Source organism: Anopheles merus, chromosome 3R (assembly GCF_017562075.2).
Source record: "Anopheles merus strain MAF chromosome 3R, AmerM5.1, whole genome shotgun sequence".
NCBI lineage: Eukaryota > Metazoa > Arthropoda > Insecta > Diptera > Culicidae > Anopheles > Anopheles merus.
In genome coordinates, this window is record NC_054084.1 from 19391903 (window position 1) to 19414553 (window position 22651).

A 22651-nucleotide genomic window follows, 5' to 3' on the forward strand; every position below is an offset into this window, starting at 1 on the left:
TCATCGTTCAGTGTCGGCACTTTTGGGCTCAAATTTTTTTTTCCCCAAAACAACTCAAAAAAATTGAGATCTCCGTGGAAAATCACAAAGCAAAGCAGCGAAAAGTACGCGCACACGGTCAGGAAAGCGATTTCCCAAGCAAAAAGCGATTCGACCACTTTTCCGGCTGTTTGAGTTTCTTTGCGTTTGGCGTCTTTGGCTGACCGTGGAAGATTCGGATGCACCGATCACCCCCCCATCCCCCGAAAGCGAAATGAAACATAAATCACCCCAAATCGCTAACCCGAATGCGCGGCGGCGGTTAAGGTTAACGCGACGTGACACGCGCGTCATTGAACTCCGCACCAACGGTCGCTAACTTTTACTTTCATAGCGCACTGCTTTGCGATTCAGAGCATCTTTTCGACGGTTAACCACGTTGGGTACACCCGCATCCAATTGCGACCGATCCAAGATTGGCATAAATTTGTGCAAGGAAATTTGCGCCCCTCCGTACACTCATTGCCACCGAAAGTTGGCTGGAAGTTGGGTGTTAGAAATTGACTTTCGCACAAGACCCTGGGCCGGTGAACATTTTCGCATGCATAGCAAAAGCGAAGGCAGCACCAGCTCACCCCGCCAAGGTGCATCATCGCCGTGATCGTACAGAAAACAGATTGATTTTCTTTTCCGTGTGACCATTTTTGTGTGCTTTTCTCTCTTCTTCCTGCAATTATAATGCACATGAATAACAAATCCTTCAGACGACTGTTTGTTTATGGCGCTGTGGCATCGATGAGTGATTACTTGTTGGAAATCGGCTCCAATGTTGGCTTTTGTTGCATATGCATAATGTATCACCGTTCGGAAACTCGATCGATCTCTCCACACTTCATGGACGTGTAAGCAAACGATGTGTAAACGACTTGGTACGAGGAAAAGGGGAGAAAGCAAGGAAATTTCAGGCAAAACAATGAAAGTATTCTCAAGGACTACGTAGGATCACTCTCGTTCGGTAGTGGTATTCACGGACAGAGCGATCAATATTTTCTTTAACGATGACCCGATCTTCTGCCGGCCATTTGACTTACTTTAAGGTATCTTTTGTTGGCTGAAATTAAATATCACAAATGTGAGCCAAGGTTAGCCGTGGCGTCGTAAATATGGCTGTTGCTCATCCAATGGTTCAGTATGTTGAGGCGATGAAGTACCAATATTGAAGTTGGACAAGCAATACGGCCCAAACCGTTCCTTTTGAAGAATCAACAGAAACGAGACGTTGACATTTTTGGTTGATATTCATATTTGAGCTTTGAGCAATCGTATTTATTGGCGAGAAAAGATACGCATTGAAATCAATTGTCGAATAAAGTAGAGATATTAATAGCAATAAAAGATGTAAATATTTAATTCTAATTGCCTTGATGTTTGATTCAACAGTAACATCGCATTAGTCAACGCAAGAATCCAAAATCAACTGCAGAAGAATCATTTGGTATAACAACTTCATAACAGTACAAAATTCAATGCAAATTTGAAATAGTTCAACCTTCTCAGTAGATAAAAACTTTCCAACAAAATATATTGGAACTGTGAAACTAACGTCAGCTCAAGCTTCACTCTCGAAGAAGTCGCCAGTTCGTCTATCAAGTAGCTTTAGTTACATTCCTCTCTCTACTGTGACGTTATAAGGTTGCTGTTCCATTTCTACTACGCCTATTCTTTCTCGTCATTTATGCAGACCTTGCACATTACACAGTGGACGACTCGCATGCTGCTCCGGTGTCATAATTTATGACACACCGTATGTCCAAAGCCCTTGTGCCGTCTTCCGATGGTAATCAGAGCGCGCGGGCGCAACGGAAGCGCTGAAAAGCGCAGGTGCGGGAAAGGTGGGGACGTTTTTTTAATGACCGCCACTTATACACACACACACACATACACACACACATGTTCTGTGAAATATGCAACGAAGACGAAATAAGCCAACCGGTGTTGGACCGGACAGTGGAATGTGCCCCTGAGAAAGGCCAATCGAGAGAGAGAGAGAGAGAGAGAGAGAGAGAGAGAGAGAGAGAGAGAGAGAGAGAGAGAGATCGAGCGGCCGGAGAAACGTTTCACGGATCATATGCTGGATGCAAATGACGAAGAAGATACGCGGCCGCGATAGCATCTACTGCCTGCTCTAATGATCTCGGGGCTGGTGGAATCGGTAGAAAGATGCCACCATGCACGTATGCCACCGAAGGTACATAGTGACCGAGAGCTCCAGTTCGATCAGACGGGCGGCCACCAATGTACCGCTATCGATCTCAATTCCTCGATCCCCCATCCACCGTAGAGTAGAGTGACATTATGCAGAGTGCCTGATAGCCTTAATTAAGATTGTCTAATGCGTTACATTACGCGAAAACTCGAAGAAGATACGATCTTTCATAAGAATTAATTGAGCGGTAAGCGAGCGGGATTAAACGGTATTGTGATATGATCGCTGGTGCGCTGGTGTGGAATAGAGGTTGCTTCGTGGTTAGTTAAATGATTCGTGGAATGCTTTATTGCATTAGAATTTAGCATCTTTCCATTTAATTAAAGTTTGTGGCATTGCTTAGATAAGCTTTGGATTGTAAGAAGAATTATTTGTATAAGTTGAGGAATAATTTTCCCTGAATTTACCAAATTGTATGATAAATATTATTCCTAAAGGCAAATTTCCTACTTTTTCATACAATATTGATGCGTGAAATACTGCTTCAATTTATCATCTGAACAATCTGTAGAAAGATGACTTGAGCACAATCTGCGGATATAAATAATAACAGTATAAGTTAAAGATTAAACTTTCAACTGAAATGATAAATTACTATTCAAACAACGATTTATCTCGCGTTGGATGGAACAAGTATCTCCATCTTCCCCCTTCTAATAGCAAATAAGCACCTCATCGCAAGGCCTTACGAATACCTGAAACCCCTCAGGCGAGCCTCACACTCAAACACATTTTGTTTTGCATTGAATGTCCATGTTCCGTATCGTATCGTGTTACCCAGCAATGGCAAACATTCCTTCTTCAATGCACTCGAAAGTAAAAGGATGCCCTTCGTGAACATGCAACCGCGTGTGGCGTGTGAGTGCATTTCGGGATTCCTCACCGCCGGGCAAACCGCCGAGAGCTCACGTTCCGCTCGAAATCAATAGAGACACGATCGCACAAAGCACTCTTTCGATCGCAAACGGCAGCAGCGGTGCATCTTCAGCATTTCGTTGGGTATTGAAGACCGAAGTTGCTTTGGTGAGGCTTGCTAGCGATTTGTTTTCACTGTTTAATCTAAAGCCTGCCAGCCAGGCCACGGATATGTATGTATGCATAGTGTCGGTGCGAAACCATTGCAAGCAGAACCGAAGCGGTACACCACTTTCGCTACCAAAGGAAAACGGGCGACCACGGTACCGTTTTTACGTAATCCTTTCGGTTAGGTGATCCATGAATGCATGATGCGCTTGGGCTGGAGTGTTCGGCGGACACCGTCGGCCGGGAAGACGTCCGAGTGAAAGTGACTTCTGTGACCGATGTTGCACGTGTGCGGTTTCTGCTAGTACCATTTCAAGGGTGAGATATCGGCAAGATATCGGCAATCCCGTTGAATTATGCATACGCTCTATCCGTTCTGCGAAATGGGAACCTCACAAACCACAAATCACTTTCATCCGAGACACAGAGCCTCGAACAACTGGGAAGAGTGCAAAAAAAAAAAGGATCACATAATAAAGTTTCCACCGCACGATCACGCACCACGCACGCTTCTTCTTTTTCTGAGATCTATTTCAATCCATAGTTCAATCGTAGCTCGAAATGGAATTGGGAAATTGGGTGCCCGATTTGGCAGGCATGTTTAGAAGCAGACGGAAAAAAGAGAAAAATCGAATAACCTCCTCAATAGGCGCTTTGTGCTGCACATGTAGCGAAACGAAAAAAACACATCGGTTGTTGTACACCGAAAAATGGAAAACACAAATCAACGCACCACAACCAAGTGGTCTAGTTTGCAGCAGAGGACGCATCAGCAACCGCAGAGCATTGGGGAGCTGCCTAATTTGTTCCGGTGGCCACAGTAATTGCGTTTAAATGGCGTAAAATTGTTGTGAGAATAAATTACAACGGTCGTGGGGCTAATTTCCATCGGTTGAACCGTTTGCTTGGTTTGTTATAGATTTTGGGGTTTTTCTGTCTACTTTGTAACAATTGCAGATTGGGTAGAGTAGAGTTCCAATTTGATAACTGTTTGAAGCTTAATGTTCTTAAAAACGAAGAAGAATAAAATTGTTGAAATATGACCAAAAAAAGCAGCAATTTGATTTTGTCTCAATTTTTCATTTAATTTTCAAAATGTAACTCTTCAGTTCCTTGTTATTCAGAGACATCAAGATTTATTAGAAGTGATTTATTTTCATTTACAGCATAACTTCGAGTTACATTTGAAATCAGAAACTTAATTAAATCTCTGATAATCAAAATCAAAATAAATTAGGAAAACTACAATAACTCTTTAGTATAGTTATGCAATCACCACTTTAAAAGGGTAGACAAACAGCTCATGCGTGATACAAATTTCTAATTTCCCTTAATGTAAGCGGTCAGCTAAGTAAAGGGCTCACGATTCGAAAGCTCACATTAAAGAAGCTAAAAATAAATCGTAGGTGATAATGAACGAAACATGGTCTTTATCAATTTTCATCGGCACGTGAAAGCACCAGGTGACAACAATTCGAAAGTATTTCGCTAAGGTTGTCCGTAATTTACCCATTATCACCCTCACACATTGGACAGGGGTAACCCTCGTACAACACACAGCAGTCGTTTTGCTTACCCGATGCGCTATCTTCTTCGCTTTCATAATATCACTCGCTTACATCACATCCCGCTCAAATGAGCATATCTAAAACGTCTCAGAACAAGGGGTCCCTCTCGTATTACTCCTCTTCGCAAAAAAAACCCCCCACTTCATCCGCTTCGGCGACGAAGCACGTTGACATTCAACCACGACGGTGTGGTCATCTCGCGCGAGGATTTGGCTAATTACGAATGCGCGATTGCCGGACGAACGACCGAGCACGGAGGACGATGTGTGTTCGATTAGATCTTGCGTGCGCCCTCGTAATAGGCAGACCCCGAGGTAGCTTTCCAGCAGTGAAAGGTTAAAGGAAGGAAGCGACTCGCCTTGAACGACGACACGGGGCGGTGTCTCGTCTCGACTTTGCGTACGAACGCGCTGATGACACGGTGGTAGACGTTGGAGGACCATCATCTTGGCGAAAGTTCAACCCAGCTGCGGTAGCATCATCCTCCACGGCAACGGCTTGATGCGTCCGGGCTGCATCGTGCATACATACGGACTAACAAGCGCGGCACGATTTGCACGAGACGGGATCTGGTTGTGATGCGCCTTCCTTAGCCGGCGTGTCTATGTGTTGTATGTATGTTCGTGTGTGTTTGTGTGTGCATTGACCATCGAAGATGTAGCAAAAGTGAAAGTGATGCTGCACGGCCGTCAGTTCCCTGCCGCCCGGTACGGTGTCACTTTCGTTTACCATTTTCGGCTGTGTTTTGGGAAGATGTCAGACGCGTTTGTTTTCCGTTGCAGCGAGCGGAGCAACAAAAACGGCAACACACATGTGGTTCTGTCTGCTGCGAGATTGGAATCACAACATTTCCGATTGGTTCCACGCATTTCACACACATACACATGCGCCACCGCGTTACAAAATCGTCATCGCGCACTGGGGAAGGTGGTAAAACAGCGTGTCCGGATTCGATCTATTTGCAACATTGGACGCGGTTAATCGCAATAAATGGTCATGTAAATGGTGTTCCGGCAGTGGGCGCAGAGGTGCACACGAACGGAAGCAAGTGAAACGTTCCCTGCATCGTGCGCCCAACATGGTGTTGGGTACGGGTTTTAATCGCTTTTAGGACGGTTCTTCGCCCCTACAGACACGAATGAAACCTGCAAGATCAGTACCCAACACACGGGGTGCTGGTGAGGATCGTAATTTTCTCACCTTACATAAAAGCACCATTGGATGCGGATTTAACGTACCGAAAAACCTACCGTAGGAAGCAATCGCGCCTAATAGTCGGCCTAATGGACCGACAGGGTTGAAATATGATTTTGAGTGATATTTAATAGTTTCGGCAACGACCAATCAAAGCCCGAATGTATACACTTCGCAACAGCAGGCCCAAAGGTGACACGTGCAAGAAAAGGGATTTGAACGTACCGGTTGCAGGTAAGTTTCACCGCAACCATAACCTTTCATAATCTCTCAAACCGCATCATAGATCATCGCCCAAAGGTATCTCTCGAAAGACATTTCTCTCCCTCCAACTTCTTTGTGTTAAGTAAATTCTAATGTTTCCCTTAACTTCCTGTCACTTCCACCGCCAGAGTGTATGTGTCTGTATCGCGATAAGTCATCACCATTCGCTAACGCTACACACTGCGCTGGGAATGAAAACCGGACCTCCACCGTTAAGTGTTTGCATTGCTGACTAATGGTCTCCCATCTGGTGGAGATCGCGAGAGCCATTATCCGCAAGTACCTGGGATACATTACGGCATCCCGATGGACGCGCGGAGAGGTTGTTTTCACGATCTTTGCCTCGCCAACAAACGGGCTGATGCATCTTGGATGCGATGAGATGAGAAGAAAGAGGGAACCCGCGAGCGCCATCGTCATCATATATTGTTATCGGGACTGGAGCCCCTTTCAAAGCGGCACCATCATCAGGCTCTTATTATGAGTCGTCGATGTTTGCTGTGTTTGCAAACTGTTTGGCCGGTTTTTTGCACCTAAAAATCATGAAGAGAGACAACATATGACAAACAACAGGCTGCACAACGTTGCACAGCAGGATGCCCTTCGGTGCATCCGGCTAGTGTGCCTTGTGAGACTGTAATGGTTATGGATCGTGACGGCAGGCGTACATCAAGCAGTTACTCTGATGATGATGGAGAAGAAAGTTTGTGCGCGCAAAAACGAGGAAGACAGTTGATAGAGTACGATCAAAGCCGATGGGTACTACTCTAATTGCTCTCTTTAGAGATAAAGCGGATATATGTATCAATTAGTTGTTCACAGTCAGAAATACATCTTCCCCCATATATCTAGGGGATAGACATCGGTGTACGAATCGTAGAAAAACGTGAACATTGTGCAAACTCACCGTCGGGATTGGCGTAGATCTCCTCCACGTTGCCGTAGATGGGCTCGTTGGCGATCAGATTGCCCGTGCGACGCTTCCGTGCGTACGTATGCACCGGAACCAGCGAGGGATACTTCCCGCCACTAGCTGGTCGCGTGGCAATAATGTACGCATCGCTGCAATCGTCACCAAGCTGCTGGCGGCGCTGCTGATGCACTGTTCCAGAACCCGTGCTGCTATTGCTGGTACTCCTACTTCCATTGCTGCTACTACTGCCGGCCCCTCCGAACAGTTTCTTGAACGACGATGACTTGGAGGATGATGGTGGCGAGGACGAGGCAGACGAAGACGACGACATCGACGACAGTGGCGAATCCTGATAGCCCGTCGCACTATCATACTCGGACGTATCGCCACCTTCCCGTGCTCCACCTCCAAAGTGTGACTTGAGTAGTGTGCGCGGGAATTTCGTACCAGCGGAAATCGTATTGTACAACATCTTACCAAACCCAACCTTCTTGCTCGAGGAGCGTTTCGGCTTTTCCGGTTCCAGCCGGGGCAACAGATCCGCCGGGATGTCTTCCAGGATAGGCCGGCCCTTGATCGTGCGATTGCGCGACAGTGTCGCCGTTGCACGCGGTATACTTGCGAGCGACCCGTTTCGGCTGCCCTCGCGATAGATCTGTGAGCAGAGATCGTTATCCGACCGGTACGATGTCATACGATCACCGATCGAGAGATTGCTCTCGCTGTCATCGCTGCCGCGCCGATAGTCGGCCGGGCTGGACTTATCACGGTACCGTGCACCACCACCACCACCACCGGTAGCACTATCACAGATCGCACTTGATCGCAGCTTACCCTCCAGATCCGTCATCGGGTCTGGGTAGTGACTGACCGGGGGGCGGTGCAGATGATTCGAGTACTCGTCGATCGGTTTCTGCTGCCGTACGCGCTCCTTCTTCGAGGGTTGCTGTGGAGGAGTGTACTGATGTTGCTGCTGGCGCAGAAACAGCTCCCGTCGATCGAGCGTTCGCTGCTGGGCGGTTGGAATTTGGGCCGCTACCGTGTTGGAACGTTTGAGCGTTCCGTTGCGTGCCGGTACGGCGGGAGCACGATCTTCCCCTGGGAGCAAGTTTGCATAGTGCCCTGCATCAAACTCTGCCATGCTGGACCCCCGCAAGGCTGGTCGAGGTTTGTGAGTATTTTCAAACATCCGTCCCCCACGAACGGTATGATATTTGGTGGCGCTTGGATCATCCGGAGCATCTTTCGGATCTTTCAACTCGTCCCACTCTGGGTACTGTCGCTGGCGGGCGCGTCTTATCGTGGCCGGACGGTACCCATTTAGGGCCTTCAGTGCGCCACTGCTCTCCTGAAATGCGTCACGCTCCTCCTCGTCCGGGAGGCCTTCATCATCTTCGGAAGATCCAGTCACTGTTGAGATGCGATAGGATGGCGCAGGCTGGCTGACCGGTCTACTACTCGCAGCCTGACCTACTGTGTCATACGGACTCGTCTCATGATGACTCTCGATCAGTGAGTTCATGCTGGACTGTACCTTGTTCCAGTTAGCCTCGTACAGGGCACCCATCGCACTGCGCTGCTCCAGCGAAAGACTCGCGTCAATCGCACGGCCCGGATGATGGGTGATCCTCATTGCTAGCACTTTTAACCTTACAGACACGCACACACAACCGTATCTCCAGGTGAGATATGTATATCTTCTCACAATTCAATCCTCTTCATAGGAACAACAAACACTTCACAAGAACCTCACTACGTAGCACCTTTCATGTTGGGGATCTCCAATAATCTAGCACTTTTCTGGACTCTTTTCGGCACAGGGTAGGTCCTGTACACTGCAAACTGTACACACAATAATGTCTTTCACGCCGACGTACGACGCACGCTAGCGCAGCATCTACCGAGTTGAGGGTCGAGTACACACTCGCACCAACAAGCAACGGCCACAGGCGGCAGCAGCAAGCACTCCATTCACTGCTCTGGTCGTCACATGTAATATGATTATATTATTTGATACGCTTCAGCTACGACGCTACGCACACACACAGAAGGCGAGAGAAATAGAAAAATAAATACACACTGTGGCACACACCTCTACAATGCCGTCCATGGAATCGACGTGCAACGAGCGAGTCAGGGAGTACAATCTTCAGAGCAGAGTGAGCGTGATGAGACTCCGTTTGCGTCTACGCCGTGGTCTGAAAGGGTGTTTCCTTTCCTGAGTAGCCAGACAGTCTTTTATTGTTTTGGTCGGTATAAACCCAATGATCACCGAGCTATAACCTCAATGAATTTCTGCTGATTACGGACTTTCCGGATTAATGATGGGCCTCTGTCAGTGGGGGCTAGAGTGTGGAGTGGGTCACGTTACACTTCGCGGATGAACCACTGATAACAGCATCAACGTGATGAGAGCAACATCTATGGCGAGAGTTTTCGAACTCAAATGTCTCAATGGTTAAATCAAGAGTACAATGAAAATACCACCAACAACTCCTGAAGTGCCCCGTAGACAAGCTGCGGCTCTAATCAAAGATTTCATTTCTATGCCAATCTATGAGTGCTTGGCTGCCTTCACCCAGCTAGCTCTAATAAAGATTTGGCGTCGAAAAATGTCAACATGTTGTTGATCTCGCACCGCCATGACATCGCAATCTGATCCGAAGGAATGGCGAAATATTTCAATCAGCAAAATAACCTTGACAAACACTCGCCCGTGGTGCTGGAGACAGATGAAAAATTAAATCGATTTTTGGCGTGTGTTTTCGGGGTGTGTAAGACACTCCGACATTCGTTTTGGAATGTATAATTCGTTCTGGGGCGTTTTGAGTGTTGCTAAAGAGTATTGTTTAAGCGAGAGAGGCGTGATTGAATTGTGAAGGTAAGACAATAAAGTATGTCAATACTATTTTGTTTGTTTGTTGTTTTGTTGGTTTGTTTTTGTTAAAGAATTCCCATCATAAACCAAACAAGTATGACTCATTGGAACCATTCTAGCCCTAATTCCTGCAAAAAAACTCATCGTTTCGATTTCTGCTCCAATAAACCTTGCTTCTAAGTACATTGGTTTTGTTTTTGGTCGCTACTTAATTGGGTTGAACGATCCTCTCTTCTTGCCAAATACTGCCGCGTACCATCGTCATCGTCGTCGTTGTCGCGTGTGGACAACGAAATCGCCATTTTTCCGGTCTGGAGGCATGACGCACATGATCCTTGAACCGGTTCGTTCGTCTCGCCGTCACCGTGTTTCGATCGTGCATCCTGGATCGGTGTGCTTTTGTACGGATTCCATCGACTACCCGGGTCGCTTCGGCTGAACGAGTTTTCAAGGTCCTCCGTCCCCCCCGAGAGTGTGCTTGTGAGCGCATGAGGCAAGCTCGGTTGCGCGAACCTTAAAATTGCCAACCCCAAAAGTCGTGTCAGCTGAAACAGCGACCGGCATGGCATGTAGAAGAGCAAAACGCTCTCAATCCAGTTTCCTCCGTTAGTAACAAGAGCCTCGAAATCGAATCGTTTTTTAGGCATTATGGAGTTGTTTAAAATTTCATTTTACGGATAATTTTATTTATTTTTGCATTCCGTTTTGCTTTCGCATACTAACGTTCTTTTGTTACGATTGATCAGGTTCGCAAAAGGGAAAAGGAACCTTTTATAAAAGGATTATAAAAAGGCGGCATATTTATTGGAGAGCCATTGGGCATCAAAGTATCATCCAATCCCGGAACTGTAAACAATTTAACTACCGCGGTTCATAGGATTTGATTTTTTATATTGAGATGCTTCATTCGACGCGTTGCTTTAGTTTCCTGCACGCAAAATAGGTTACTGGAGCGTGCGTTCGATTCCGCACCGAAAAACAATACGCTGCAAAATTGGGCACGCACATACGCCAGGCAGCAACAAAAAAAGGTTAAACAACAGCAGCTATTACTCGCCGAAAATGGGCGCAATTGATCGATTTTGCGCCTGTCTGTGTTTTGCATTTCTTTGGCAAAGCCAAGGGCTCCTCCGTACGTGGATAAGTGAAATTCGATTCCATTCGAGAGGGCCAGAGCAAGCAGCATAACCAACCATTATACTAATTAACGGCCCCAAGCCGTCAACAAACCGAAGCGGCGACGACGTGCATCGAAACTACTAGTGGATTTGTTTTCCATACCAACGTACGCTTCATGCAACCCTTCCAGGGGAGGAAATTAGATACATTATCAGTTCTACTCTACATACTCTCTCTATCGAAAAAAAAAACAAAGTGGGACATCCATTACACGGTAGTTTAGCTTAATTTAATCGAACACAAATTGGATGAGAGTATCATCCCCCATCCGACAACGACGACACGCAAAAATCCGTCTGGGAGTGCATCCTTCGATTCATGAGGAATTAATTTAAAGCCATGTCTACGTGTCCAATTACCAGATGAACACTCCGGGCACTCCCTCGCGCACCCGATACGCTTGCAAGAATCCGAAGCCCTTCAACGGAACATCACACATTCCAGCACGCGCACTGCAAGGCTCTAACAAGTGCAACGCGCCCAGTCACGCGACGTACGATGAATGCCAGCAGTGTTTGTATGCCAAAAATGGGCCCCCTCCTTTGGTGGAGAACATCCTCCAAACAAACCTCCACGTTCACTTGGCATTTTCCTTGGCCATCGGATATTCATCGCGGCGGTCTGATTTCTGATGCGCACGAGAGGTGGAGTACATTTTCGCGCAGCAAATTTCGCCCACAGAAGGGCAAATGTGTTGGTTTCGGATTTTTCCCAAAAGGAATGTGGCCTCCAATAGTGTTCGCATACTTCGAGAGCTGTTCGATCGTTGATGATCACGCTACCGAAAAAAAAACCCCACAGAGTTGTTGTGGAATATTTGCAGGATATCTTGATGTTTTCGTTTCAAGCAATCAATGTGAAGTTGGCGTAATGTGGAGCGTCCAATCTACACGGAACTCCAAACAGTTTTCAACTCCGAACCCCAATCCCTTCAGTGGATGTCACTTGGCGTAGCCCAATAAGGAAGTTATCGGGAGGTGTTACGCCGGTTCATCGCACATGGGGGCCTCTTGGGCGCTCGTTAAGGTGATTGATCATCTGAGACCGATTACCAAATGGCTTTTCAATTTGAACGATGATGACTCAATTCGGGCCACTGCCTGGGACGGTTTTAGAAGGTGCTCCGTGGCTCCAAGCATTCGTTAATTGTGTTGGCTGTTATGGACGGGGCAAGAAGTGTGCTGTATCGGTGGCGATGCCTCTACCACACCTTTGCTCTATCGCCACCATGCGCCAATCAAAACTGATCCGCCTCAAATTGGCCTGCTTTGGATTAGGCTTTTTGGTATATTCGATAGACTTTCAAGTTTCCCTCCAGTTAGACTACTCTATAAGCTCCTTTCTAAGAGCGCTTAAAATGCTTCCAATTTACGACTTCAAACAGTTTGCTCGTTTGCATATATCTTGAAATCTTTGCACAAACAAAACCACTCTTGGAACGTGCCTTTCCAGTTTTTCTTCGGGCCCGGGGGAAGTACGGCACCGAAACAATCACGCAAAATGATCTTTTAAGGACACTGTGGTACCGCAAAAGCGCAGAGCACAGGTTTAATTATTCACAACGCATTCGGAGGGTGGTCAGGGCCACTCGAAGGGGAAGCCAACACCCTACACTGAGCCGTTCAGAACCAACTCTCACTCTCTCGTTTGCTATGTCGCTCACTCTGCAAGTAACGTAAATTACTGCACACTGCAGAAGTACTGACCATGACGGTGCACCATAAGAACACACACACACACACCCAACACAATGCCCTACAACAAACCGGAGCTCCAAAGTGTCGGTTGCTTTGCATTCGAACCACACCAGAAGCTGCGCTGCGAAACATAAAATCTCGTTACCTTCGACCGTTTCGGAGTGAACGGAAAAAAGTGGAACAGTGTGGTGGTGGGTTTGATGTTTAAAGTGCAGCCCAACACAAACGCCAAAGAAAAACCCCTCCATACTCGTTCTTCAGAAGGCCTCAGGAAAAGGAGTTGTCACCAAAGCGACACATAGTGCGCCCGCGGGCACATGAAGCACACCGATTGCTCATTTCGCAAGATGACATAAGACTTTGGGACTTCGCTTACTCACACACTGGTTGCTCACACAGAATGATGGAATGTTTGAGGACCCGCCAACGTCCTTCCCGTACGCGGAGATGACTACTCCGCGAGAGAAGGGGGACTCCAAGAAGCTCCAAGAGACATGCGGAACAACCAAATCGACTTCCACCCACCCTTAGCCGGGTTTATTTTTTTCGCTAACCGGTTATTTATTCCAGCTCAACCCGCCCGTCTGCATGACATTACTGGCAAACTTCCTTGTCTGGGGACCAAAGAGCGTACACACGCCGCGGCTTCAGTAAAGGTCGTATGAGCGGGCGAAGAAATTCATCTCACTGGCAAACGCGCGTCGTCGTCGTCGACTGGTTTATGTGGTCGCTAAACCCTACCCGACAACGAGAAGCGCGGCTGTGGCGACCGGTAGAGTTCGTTTCGAAAGGGTGGTGTATGCAAGCCGAAGCCGTGTTCTACACCCTCAGGGTGAGTGAAAACACTTCAACCAGCAGCGAGCGACTCGACTTCGACCGCAAAGCGAGTCAGCGCAGCGTGCCTTCAAGAAGTTGCAGAATAATCCGATCGATTGGAGATTGTCGATGCCGCAAGGGTGGCTGGTTTTGCATTATTGGCTCTCCAAGACGTTGCATACGTCAACGATGTCCTTCACTGTCACTTTCCTTTGGGGTGGTACACTTTCGATGTGTCGATGTCACTTTCACGCACTCGAGTATATTGCGGAGTATTCTTCACGCTTTGGATCTGATCTGAAGATCGTACTCTTCGTTCACGTCTGATGTAATATACATGAGGTCGATAGATCAAGTTGGGATCGCATTGGGATTTTGCAGACTGTCAGGAACTAACTTGGACATTCATCACAAAGCACACAGTACTACACTACATCCACACATAGAGCACCCGATACAAACAAAGCTGCTTGCAGGGCGAGGCTATAGAAGGCCTAGAACGGGTTTTTGTTGACTTCTCGAAGTGGTGGTGGTGGTCGTCGTATCACCCTCAACACCCAAGATTGTACTCCCGCGTCGCTTGAGCTTTCAGACCTTGGAGCTGTTGTAGCTGTTGTAGCTGCCCCTATGGGCGCCTGTTTTCTGTGCAATAAAGATCACAAGACGCGCGCACACACACACTGGGAGATCTTGCACCTACCGAAGCGTACACAAACAATCGCCCACAACATAACATACAGCACGGACCGTAAACAGCAAAAAACAAAAAACAAAACAAATCGAAACCACACCGTGGAATTGTAGAAACCGCACTACCAAAAGCGCACGTGTGCGTGTGATCGTGGCTGCGATTGATCGTTTAACTTTGCATCCGCGAACCGCGCCAATCCAACCGCGGGCCGTACGCGCGTGGTTCCTTTCTGTGTTTCCCCCTTTGCAAGTGACACGCACAGCAACAGAGGCTGCTGGTGACGGCAAAATCGATGTGTACACAGCAGGGAGAAACAAACAACAGTGCAGCACTGGGAACGCACGCGAAAAAACCCCACTCGAAACCCGAAACACACAGCACAGCACGGCCTCTAGACGGTGTGGCGTGTGCGCGCGCGCGTGTTGCTTTGCCGTCGGAACGCGAAACGTGACTGAGCGGGCCTGGTCGTGCCCGGGCCGCACGAAAGCTGCTTGCGAGAGCGTTGGCTGTGCGTTGTGCTTTTGGGGCCTCCTCTTTGTGCTTCGGTGTGTACGCGATCGGGGTGCCGTTTCGATTTCTCTTGCACTTGAAAGCAGAGAGAAAAGAGAGGGATTGGAGGGAGCTTTTTTTTCGGTGGCGCCTCGAACAGCTGGACGTGAAGGTTTTTCCTATGGGAAGGTCCGTTGTTTATGCTTTGCGAACTCTCTTTGAGCGAACTGACGATCATTGTCGTGCACTGCGGAGAGAGTGTTGTGTAAACAGATTGGATTGAAGATCGTGTTCGTGAAGAGAGTGATCTGATCTCGGAGAAAAGTAAAGCTTGCTCCATCTCATACGCATACTTGCCATGCACTAAGTAGCCGGTGATAAGGAACTCTTGTTATGTTGCAATATGGAAGCATTCTGATTTCTTGGGTAAACATCCATATTGAAAATCATACACAAAAGTAAGTTATTTCAATTCATTTCAATAAACCACACACTAATAGTTAGTATTTTTTTTACGTGGTTGGTGTTTATTTACAGGTGAATAACACGCAACCACGAGTTTTTATTCTTGGCTAAATTTGAGCTATAATCGTGGCATTCTATTCTCGCAATATTGCAACCTACCCTAAAAAACCCGTTAAAATCACATTGTTTTTAAATGTTTAAATGGTCTTATATTTGCATTTTGTATTTGCATTAAGCTAGAAGCTTAATGCAAATACAAGCTTATCTTTTACAGTCTGATTATCTACTTAAAAGTCTGAGTATCTACTGAGTAAACCCTTTATAAACCAAATATAAATCTTTTATAAACCTATATTAAAATATTCAAAAAAATAACTGTTTTTTTTTCAGCAGTTCTGAGTAAAAAGATTACGTAGAGTAGTCACGGTACAACAAAACATTAGCTCCAAGATCATAAATCATTTTAATTGATCTAAACCGATGTACCAATATCACGAAACGTCGCCTTGAAAAAAGGATATTTCATTCTGTACAAAAACCACTCCCACAGCTCCAATCACCCTAAAACGGCTCTCTCCCGAACATTTAAATTCCATTTTAGACTAGCTGGTGCCCTAATTTAATAAAACAATTAGCACCACAATACCAACAAAAACCTACATTCAATTAAAATGTTAGAGGGCACACGGTTGGAATATTGCACGCGTTTATAAAGCGATCATCTGCCGATCTCAGCCCAGCCCTTAAAAACGTGCGCCTCGTCACAAACAAGACACCATACCGCACTGCATTGTGTTGATTTTATTTCGGTACGATCGCAATCTCGTGAGAACACACCGAGATCCCCGATTGCCGATTGCCGAAAACGGCGGACCCGAGTGATCGAGTCGACTCTCCGCACACAGACTCGGAAACAATGGCAATCGAATCGGACGGACCTACTATTTCATCTTCGAATCCGGTCTAGCGCGTCTGCCCAATATTTAACCCTGGCATTTGCTGCAACATCATCTCGCCCTCGAGTGACCCGTGAGTAGTGAGTGAGCGGTACGTCACTCCGAAATGGGTTTTTTAAGTCGACACACGAAGCAAACCTCCACCCCAAGCACAATGCCACAATCCGGTTGGGTATTGTTCTGGTGTCTGGTGCAGGTTTGCAATAGATCCGACCCGTGCGGGGACGAGGTCTGAACAAGATGAGATGAGCGGCTCCAAGATCGATGGTGTCGGGTGTCATAAACTATACGATCGAGCTCTGCAAACATCAGCGCAAACGGGGGAGCCTGACAACGAACCTTACTGACTGCCAAAGGCGCTACGCTATCTAGAGACAGATCAACCTCAACGTCATCTTGCAGCATTGTAATGTAGAATCACATTCCGGTCGCACCTATACCATATGCCGCAGGGCATCCCAGAGACTCCCCGTTCTTCATCGGCAAAGGTTGTAACAAGCTTCCAGCAAACGTCAGCATGTTAATCTTTTACCGCTAGAGCATGATGTCTGGGCGGAGTCGAGATACCGTCCAATGACTGCACTAAGTGGCGACAACATCAGGCGATCAGATTTTGGAGCTAGCCTGTCCGATTGTCGACCCGCACGAACTGTGTTTGGTGTGCCCAGTAGAATAGGCGCACCGTCATGTACGGTGGGTTTTTTTTCTGTGGCCTTGGAAAAGCTGTAAACAAATTTGAAGCCACACGAAAGGCTACGACGCGACTAACGAGCGAGTTATTGGTGGTTGCAAACTTCAAAAGTTGGTACTAAAAAACGCAACACCTAGACATGGCATGATGATTTGAATTGTTCAGAACATCCAAGGACTATTCAAGTGGGCAGATCACACAGTTTGTGTTGGATGGTTTTTATAGCTTTATCTACCTATTCGTCTAGAAGAGGGAGCACAGAATTACAAGATCCAGATAATGGACGATCTACCTTCCACTGCCCTGGAAATGAGTTTTTAACGAATGACCAAGAACAATCGCGCCTGTTGTTCCGATCGCCTACGTCAACTTCGTGCCGAACAGGAAGCGTGCGCACTAGAAGAGTAACACACACTGTTAATTGATCTTCAGGAAAAGGGGCACTGGTAGAAAACATAAACAAAACCAGGTGTGGAATGTTGTTCTTCCAACAGGAGACAGTTACCCCCTTAAGCTCCAGACGGGACCATTGTGTCTTCTTCGCCGGAAACCGTTCATCGCAACATGTGCTAATCGAACTGGTCCGTTCTGTTTCGCTTTCCAATCTCTTTAGAATCGCTTTCATGAAAAACCATCGCCACCCGGGTTCGTACGACCGGGTACAAACGAAGATAGAATGGGAGAGAAAAAAGGGCATTTGGAAGAAACGGAAGTGTGCCGACACCTGAAACAAGCCTCACGGTCGTTTGCATCGCGCCGAATCGCTGGAATCGTTAGTGAAGCGTTAAATTATTATGTTGCACACTCCGGGCCAGGCGGGGTTATGGAAAGGCGTTTCGGTTCGCCGTTTCGCCGTTCCACTCACTTCCGCTTACTGCCCTCGGCTGCCTGTCTCAACAAACAAGGGACGGTGTGATTAATTTGTTTGCATTGGCGTTTGCCGAACGCATGTTTCGTTATTTTTCATCTGATTTATTTAACCGACGTTTCGCATATTTTACTACCACGTTTTACCACGCCTCTAATACATGCGCTTTAAGGTTCAGTCGGGGAGGACAGACGATGGATTGCTACTACTGCCCGTTGGCTAATCGAGGTTTGTTTGCTGTAAATTAAGTTATAAATACAAGTCTGATACATCTAATCCGTTTCTCGAAGGCATTGCCACGACAAGCTCCTAGTCTTGTTTACACTGCAAATAAACTTATTTGTTGCTCGGTAAAAAAAGAGCTAACTTTCATTGAACCGACTCAATTGCACAACAAATATCGCTAAACAAACAACCCATCTGTTTGCGGTTATTACACGGTAAATAGAAACGATCATCTGCTCACCAATCGCCAACAACGCAAGATTTTGCGCGCTGATGAAAACACGGCACAAAACGATCGTCTCGAAGACGATGGCGCCCATGAATGCTTCGAATTGATCAACATATTTCTCCTGTCGGTCGGGACTTTCCTCGGCGAATGGCAGGCACATTTCTTGCCAATTTACTTTCCTCGTAAATGCCGCTTCCCAACAGGACGCTTCTCGCATGACGCGCACCCGCCGCATGGTTAGATAATTCATCGATTGTCATTTGATCTGAAAGCGAAAGCGCATTCGCCGGCCGGCCGACAAGTCGTCATCGTGAAGGCAGCCGCCATTCATCTTCGCAGCAAACACTGCGGTCTGCACGCCAGGGTAATATTTTAAGCACGATGCGAAAATCTACTCTGCTTTGCAGCGCAACAGCCCAACTGCGTGAGACGGACTGTGTGCGAGCGCGGTAAGATCATCGATCAAGTCAGTACAACTGCTAATGCTGCTGCGCGGTTGTATCCGGCGTCGGAGAGTAGAAAGTGAAAATGAGGGAAAAATCTACCCCAGCGGTGTTGTGCTTGGGAGGCTTCTTTGTATCTAAAAGCTGGAGAACTGGAGAGTGCGAAAAGTTCGGACGCGATTGTAGCCGGCGAACGACAATGCAAACGTCCGTCACGCATGCGGACAGGAACGGATGTTGCACAAATGCATCCATGACTTTTTTGCTACTTGAAGAGTTCCAATATCTCAACTTTTCTCCACCGTACAGGAAGAACATGAAGCATGGCGGTGTTGTCATTCATAAACGACATAAGTCTTATCATGAATCATTAATTCTTCAGCAAATAAAAAAAAAACAAAAGATCAAATTTGTCTGTAGTATTTAACTATTCAAAACAGTTAGAACAATATTTGACATTCATTTATCCAACGAAATGAAACAAAAAAAGCAAGAATATCTTCAAACATTAATTTAAGTTTTAAGAGCAGCGAATGGCGACAAATCATCGCATCAAGGTCGACAAAGTCGACAATTTGCCTATTTCACTTGAGATATACGCCTGAAGGTATGCACCGCAAACCGTCGCCATGCAGGCGCACTATGGCGCTGTGCATTGGACAGAGCAGAACGGTTTACATTGTTTAAATGTTCATTATGATTGAAGGAACTATTTTTATTTCATTCTCGGCATGGTTCTTAAAAACAAAAATACAATTTTAGAAAATTAAATAAATAATACTGTTTCAAGGTATTATTTTCTGATTTGTTCAAAAACGTTACGTATTTATAGGAATAAAACTCCAACCATGATATGATAAAACAAAATTTATGTGGATAAAAATACTCTAAATATTTAGAACATTAAAAACATGCAATATCTTGCTTTCAGACCGGGGTTTTGAAATTTTTAAATCCAATACTTAAACCGAAAAAAATATAAAAACGATAATTCAACTTACCTTCCATCACATATACAATACTGCCCACATCGCCTTCCTTTATGATCAGACTGCCCGCCGCGTACTGTACCGGATACATGCAGTCGACAATCTCGCGTATCTGTGTCATTTCCAGGTTCTTCATGAAATCGTTATCCAAGATGGCAGATTTGATTATTTCACGGGATCTAAAAGTAATGCAAGCGGACCGGAAACAAACTCATTAATCACGATCGTTAATTACATCTCGAGTGAGGCGAACAAAAAATCACCTCCCCTTGCAGCACCCGAATTATGCTACCCTAAGTTACCCTTCATCTGCCGATAGCGTCAAGATGATCGATTGATGATCGAATTGAAATCAGACACAGACACGGACGTAATCATGCTCAGCAATCTTATGCACACGTGCGGCACGGCACGAAAAGGTCGCCCACTAAAGACAATTAGCGTCGGTAAGTGCAAATGTCCATTTTAGCGATTGCAATAATCAATCAACGTGTGGTCGCGCGATCGCGCGGCGGTGGAGTTTGCTATGCGCGCAAATAAGAGCACTTTACGGCGGGACGAAAGCTCCCCGGGGAGGGTTCCACCGCTTGTAGCAATTAACTTATCGATCGATGCAAATAAATGAGACGTAAATATGTTTTTATTTTTGTGTTTTCATGTATTTTTGTATTTTGGAATTATGCGAAAATTTAAAATAAAACACAAGTTTTTGGGTGCCTTTTTGTTGGGATGAGTAGCTGAAACAATGTATTTATTAATTAAAAACTGCAAATACCACACTTCATTTCACACTTCGTATATTGTGAAAAAGTGCAATAAAACAGGAATTTAAATTGAAAAATGAATCTGCAGCGGTTCAGCCATTGTATCAACCACCCGCCACGATAGAACCCCATTGCATCCTACACATGCCAAAAGGGTAATGAAAACTGTCACCCGCCCAACTGCCCTAACCGGACAATAAATCCATCCAGTGTCTCACCATTACTAAAGCTACCGTTGGGGCCAGGTACAATGTATCCTCTGCGCCCGCGCACACGCCATGTCGAAGTTATTAATTTTTACGATTATTGTCGAAAGTAGCGAACGCATAAAACATTTAGCGAAATGGATCGTTGTTACATTCTGTAGGGTGGGCGAGGATAGGCTGTACACCGACCGACCGACCAGTGGCTGGTTCTCCCTTTAGTGGGATGATCGTAAGCTCGTCAGGGTAGTCAAATTGTACCGACCCGTACGTCAGCTTTATGCGATGGTGGTTAATGAAATTGTCATGGTTGTTTAATGGTGACAAGCGATGACTGTTGCTGGTCTGCTGAGGGCATAAAATTTAAGACCAACCAGAACCAGAGCAAACACACACACACACACACGATAGCTGGCCGAGCTGGTCGGGCGTTTGTGTTTGTCAGTGTTTTTGGTTCGATGACGGACCCAGGTGGGTTGATGGGTGAACATGGTTCACTTTTTTTCTCTGTACACAATATCCGTGGGTTTGAGGTTATATGAGACCTGCCTGAGAGTATTGACAGTGGTATCTCGCCCAAAGGATTGGTGCCGCTAGAGGGTGAGGATACTAGAGCAACCTCGCGTTACATCTACCGCCCGCCTGCACCACTACGCTGCTGTGCTGTCGATATCGTGCTCCCTGCATGGGCGTGCAAAGGTTCCCATGGAGTGCAAATGTCAGGCCATAGATTTCTGGGCGTACTAACATATTCCTCCCATGAACGCCGTGGGGAGAGTTGTGTGTGGGCCGCAGACATGCCACAGACTGGGTACGGCACGTGCTGAAAGGAACCGTTCTACAACACCTATGACACCCCGAAACATGGAACACCTTCCTTTTTTTTTGCTGTGCCCTGCAGGGCCTTGGGCACGGGCCCAGCTGTCTGGGAATTTTCTTCTTCTTCGTGTCGTGGCGAAGCTAACACACTAGACGCTTTTTGGGGAGTGTGGCCTCCGCGCCTGCGGGTTGAGTTTTGCGCTGGTTGGTGCATGAATTATGACGACCTTTGCGGCACTCCGTGCCAAGTGACGTGAGTACAATTATTAATGAGGTAATTAGTAGCTGATTACTCACACCATTCAAGGCGATCGGCGGTTCAATGCTTACCTTTTTTTTTGTTTTGTTTTGGGGTCGACGTTTGGATTTATACCTTTATTTAACGCTCCATTTTTGGAAACGACATTGTTTATGGGCAGATGAATGAGGAACGATGCGCGCGGTGTTTATGTTGGTGGACGTAATGGCCTTGTCGCGTTGAATTTAGTCAAAAGATGGCTATAGAATGACAATCCAACATTTCATTCAACATATTAATGGTAAATTAAGACATATTGAGACAAAATGATAAAGGATTGCACGTGAATTGTGAGCAAAATGCACGCGATTGAGCTTGAGGACGAGAGACTTTGATTGGTCAACATTCAGAGGTATTTTTTAATACTTTTTCCAAAGGGATTATCCATAAATTACGTAACATTCTCATAAGAGGTGAAAGTTTCTTCTAGCGTTATGTTTTGTTACAAATGAGAAAACAAGTGGTTGAAAACCATTTTAGGTAACATAACACAAGATGATCCAAAATCCCTACTTAGGTATATGGAGACTAAATTTGATTGGTCATGCGTTAGAAAAAACGACGATGATTTTATTATCTTCAATAGTATAAAATGATTGGCTCAACAGTACCGGCACATCATTTTTGAGTTTTAATGCTTTTTGGTATATAATTATGAGATTAAAGAATGTAGTTAATACTTTGAGTGCCATGTCTACCATATATGATGGCCCGTAATGTTTCCTGGGGTCCCATGGCTACTAT

At 46.1% G+C, this 22651-nt stretch overlaps 1 protein-coding gene across 7 annotated transcripts in view; it reads right to left on the reverse strand.

Moving 5' to 3' along the window:
* The window catches only part of LOC121595242 (cGMP-dependent protein kinase, isozyme 2 forms cD4/T1/T3A/T3B), a 128115-nt gene that overhangs the window by 31782 nt on the left and 73682 nt on the right, over positions 1-22651 (reverse strand). For 5 of the 7 annotated variants that reach the window (XM_041919050.1, XM_041919047.1, XM_041919048.1 and 2 more), the window contains exon 4: positions 19836-20002. In XM_041919050.1, coding sequence (XP_041774984.1) covers positions 19836-20002 — 167 coding nt within the window. Of the gene's footprint in view, positions 1-7201; positions 9240-14477; positions 14924-19835; positions 20003-22651 lie in introns of those variants that run through there. The other 2 variants (XM_041919046.1, XM_041919045.1) reach the window with 2 other exon arrangements.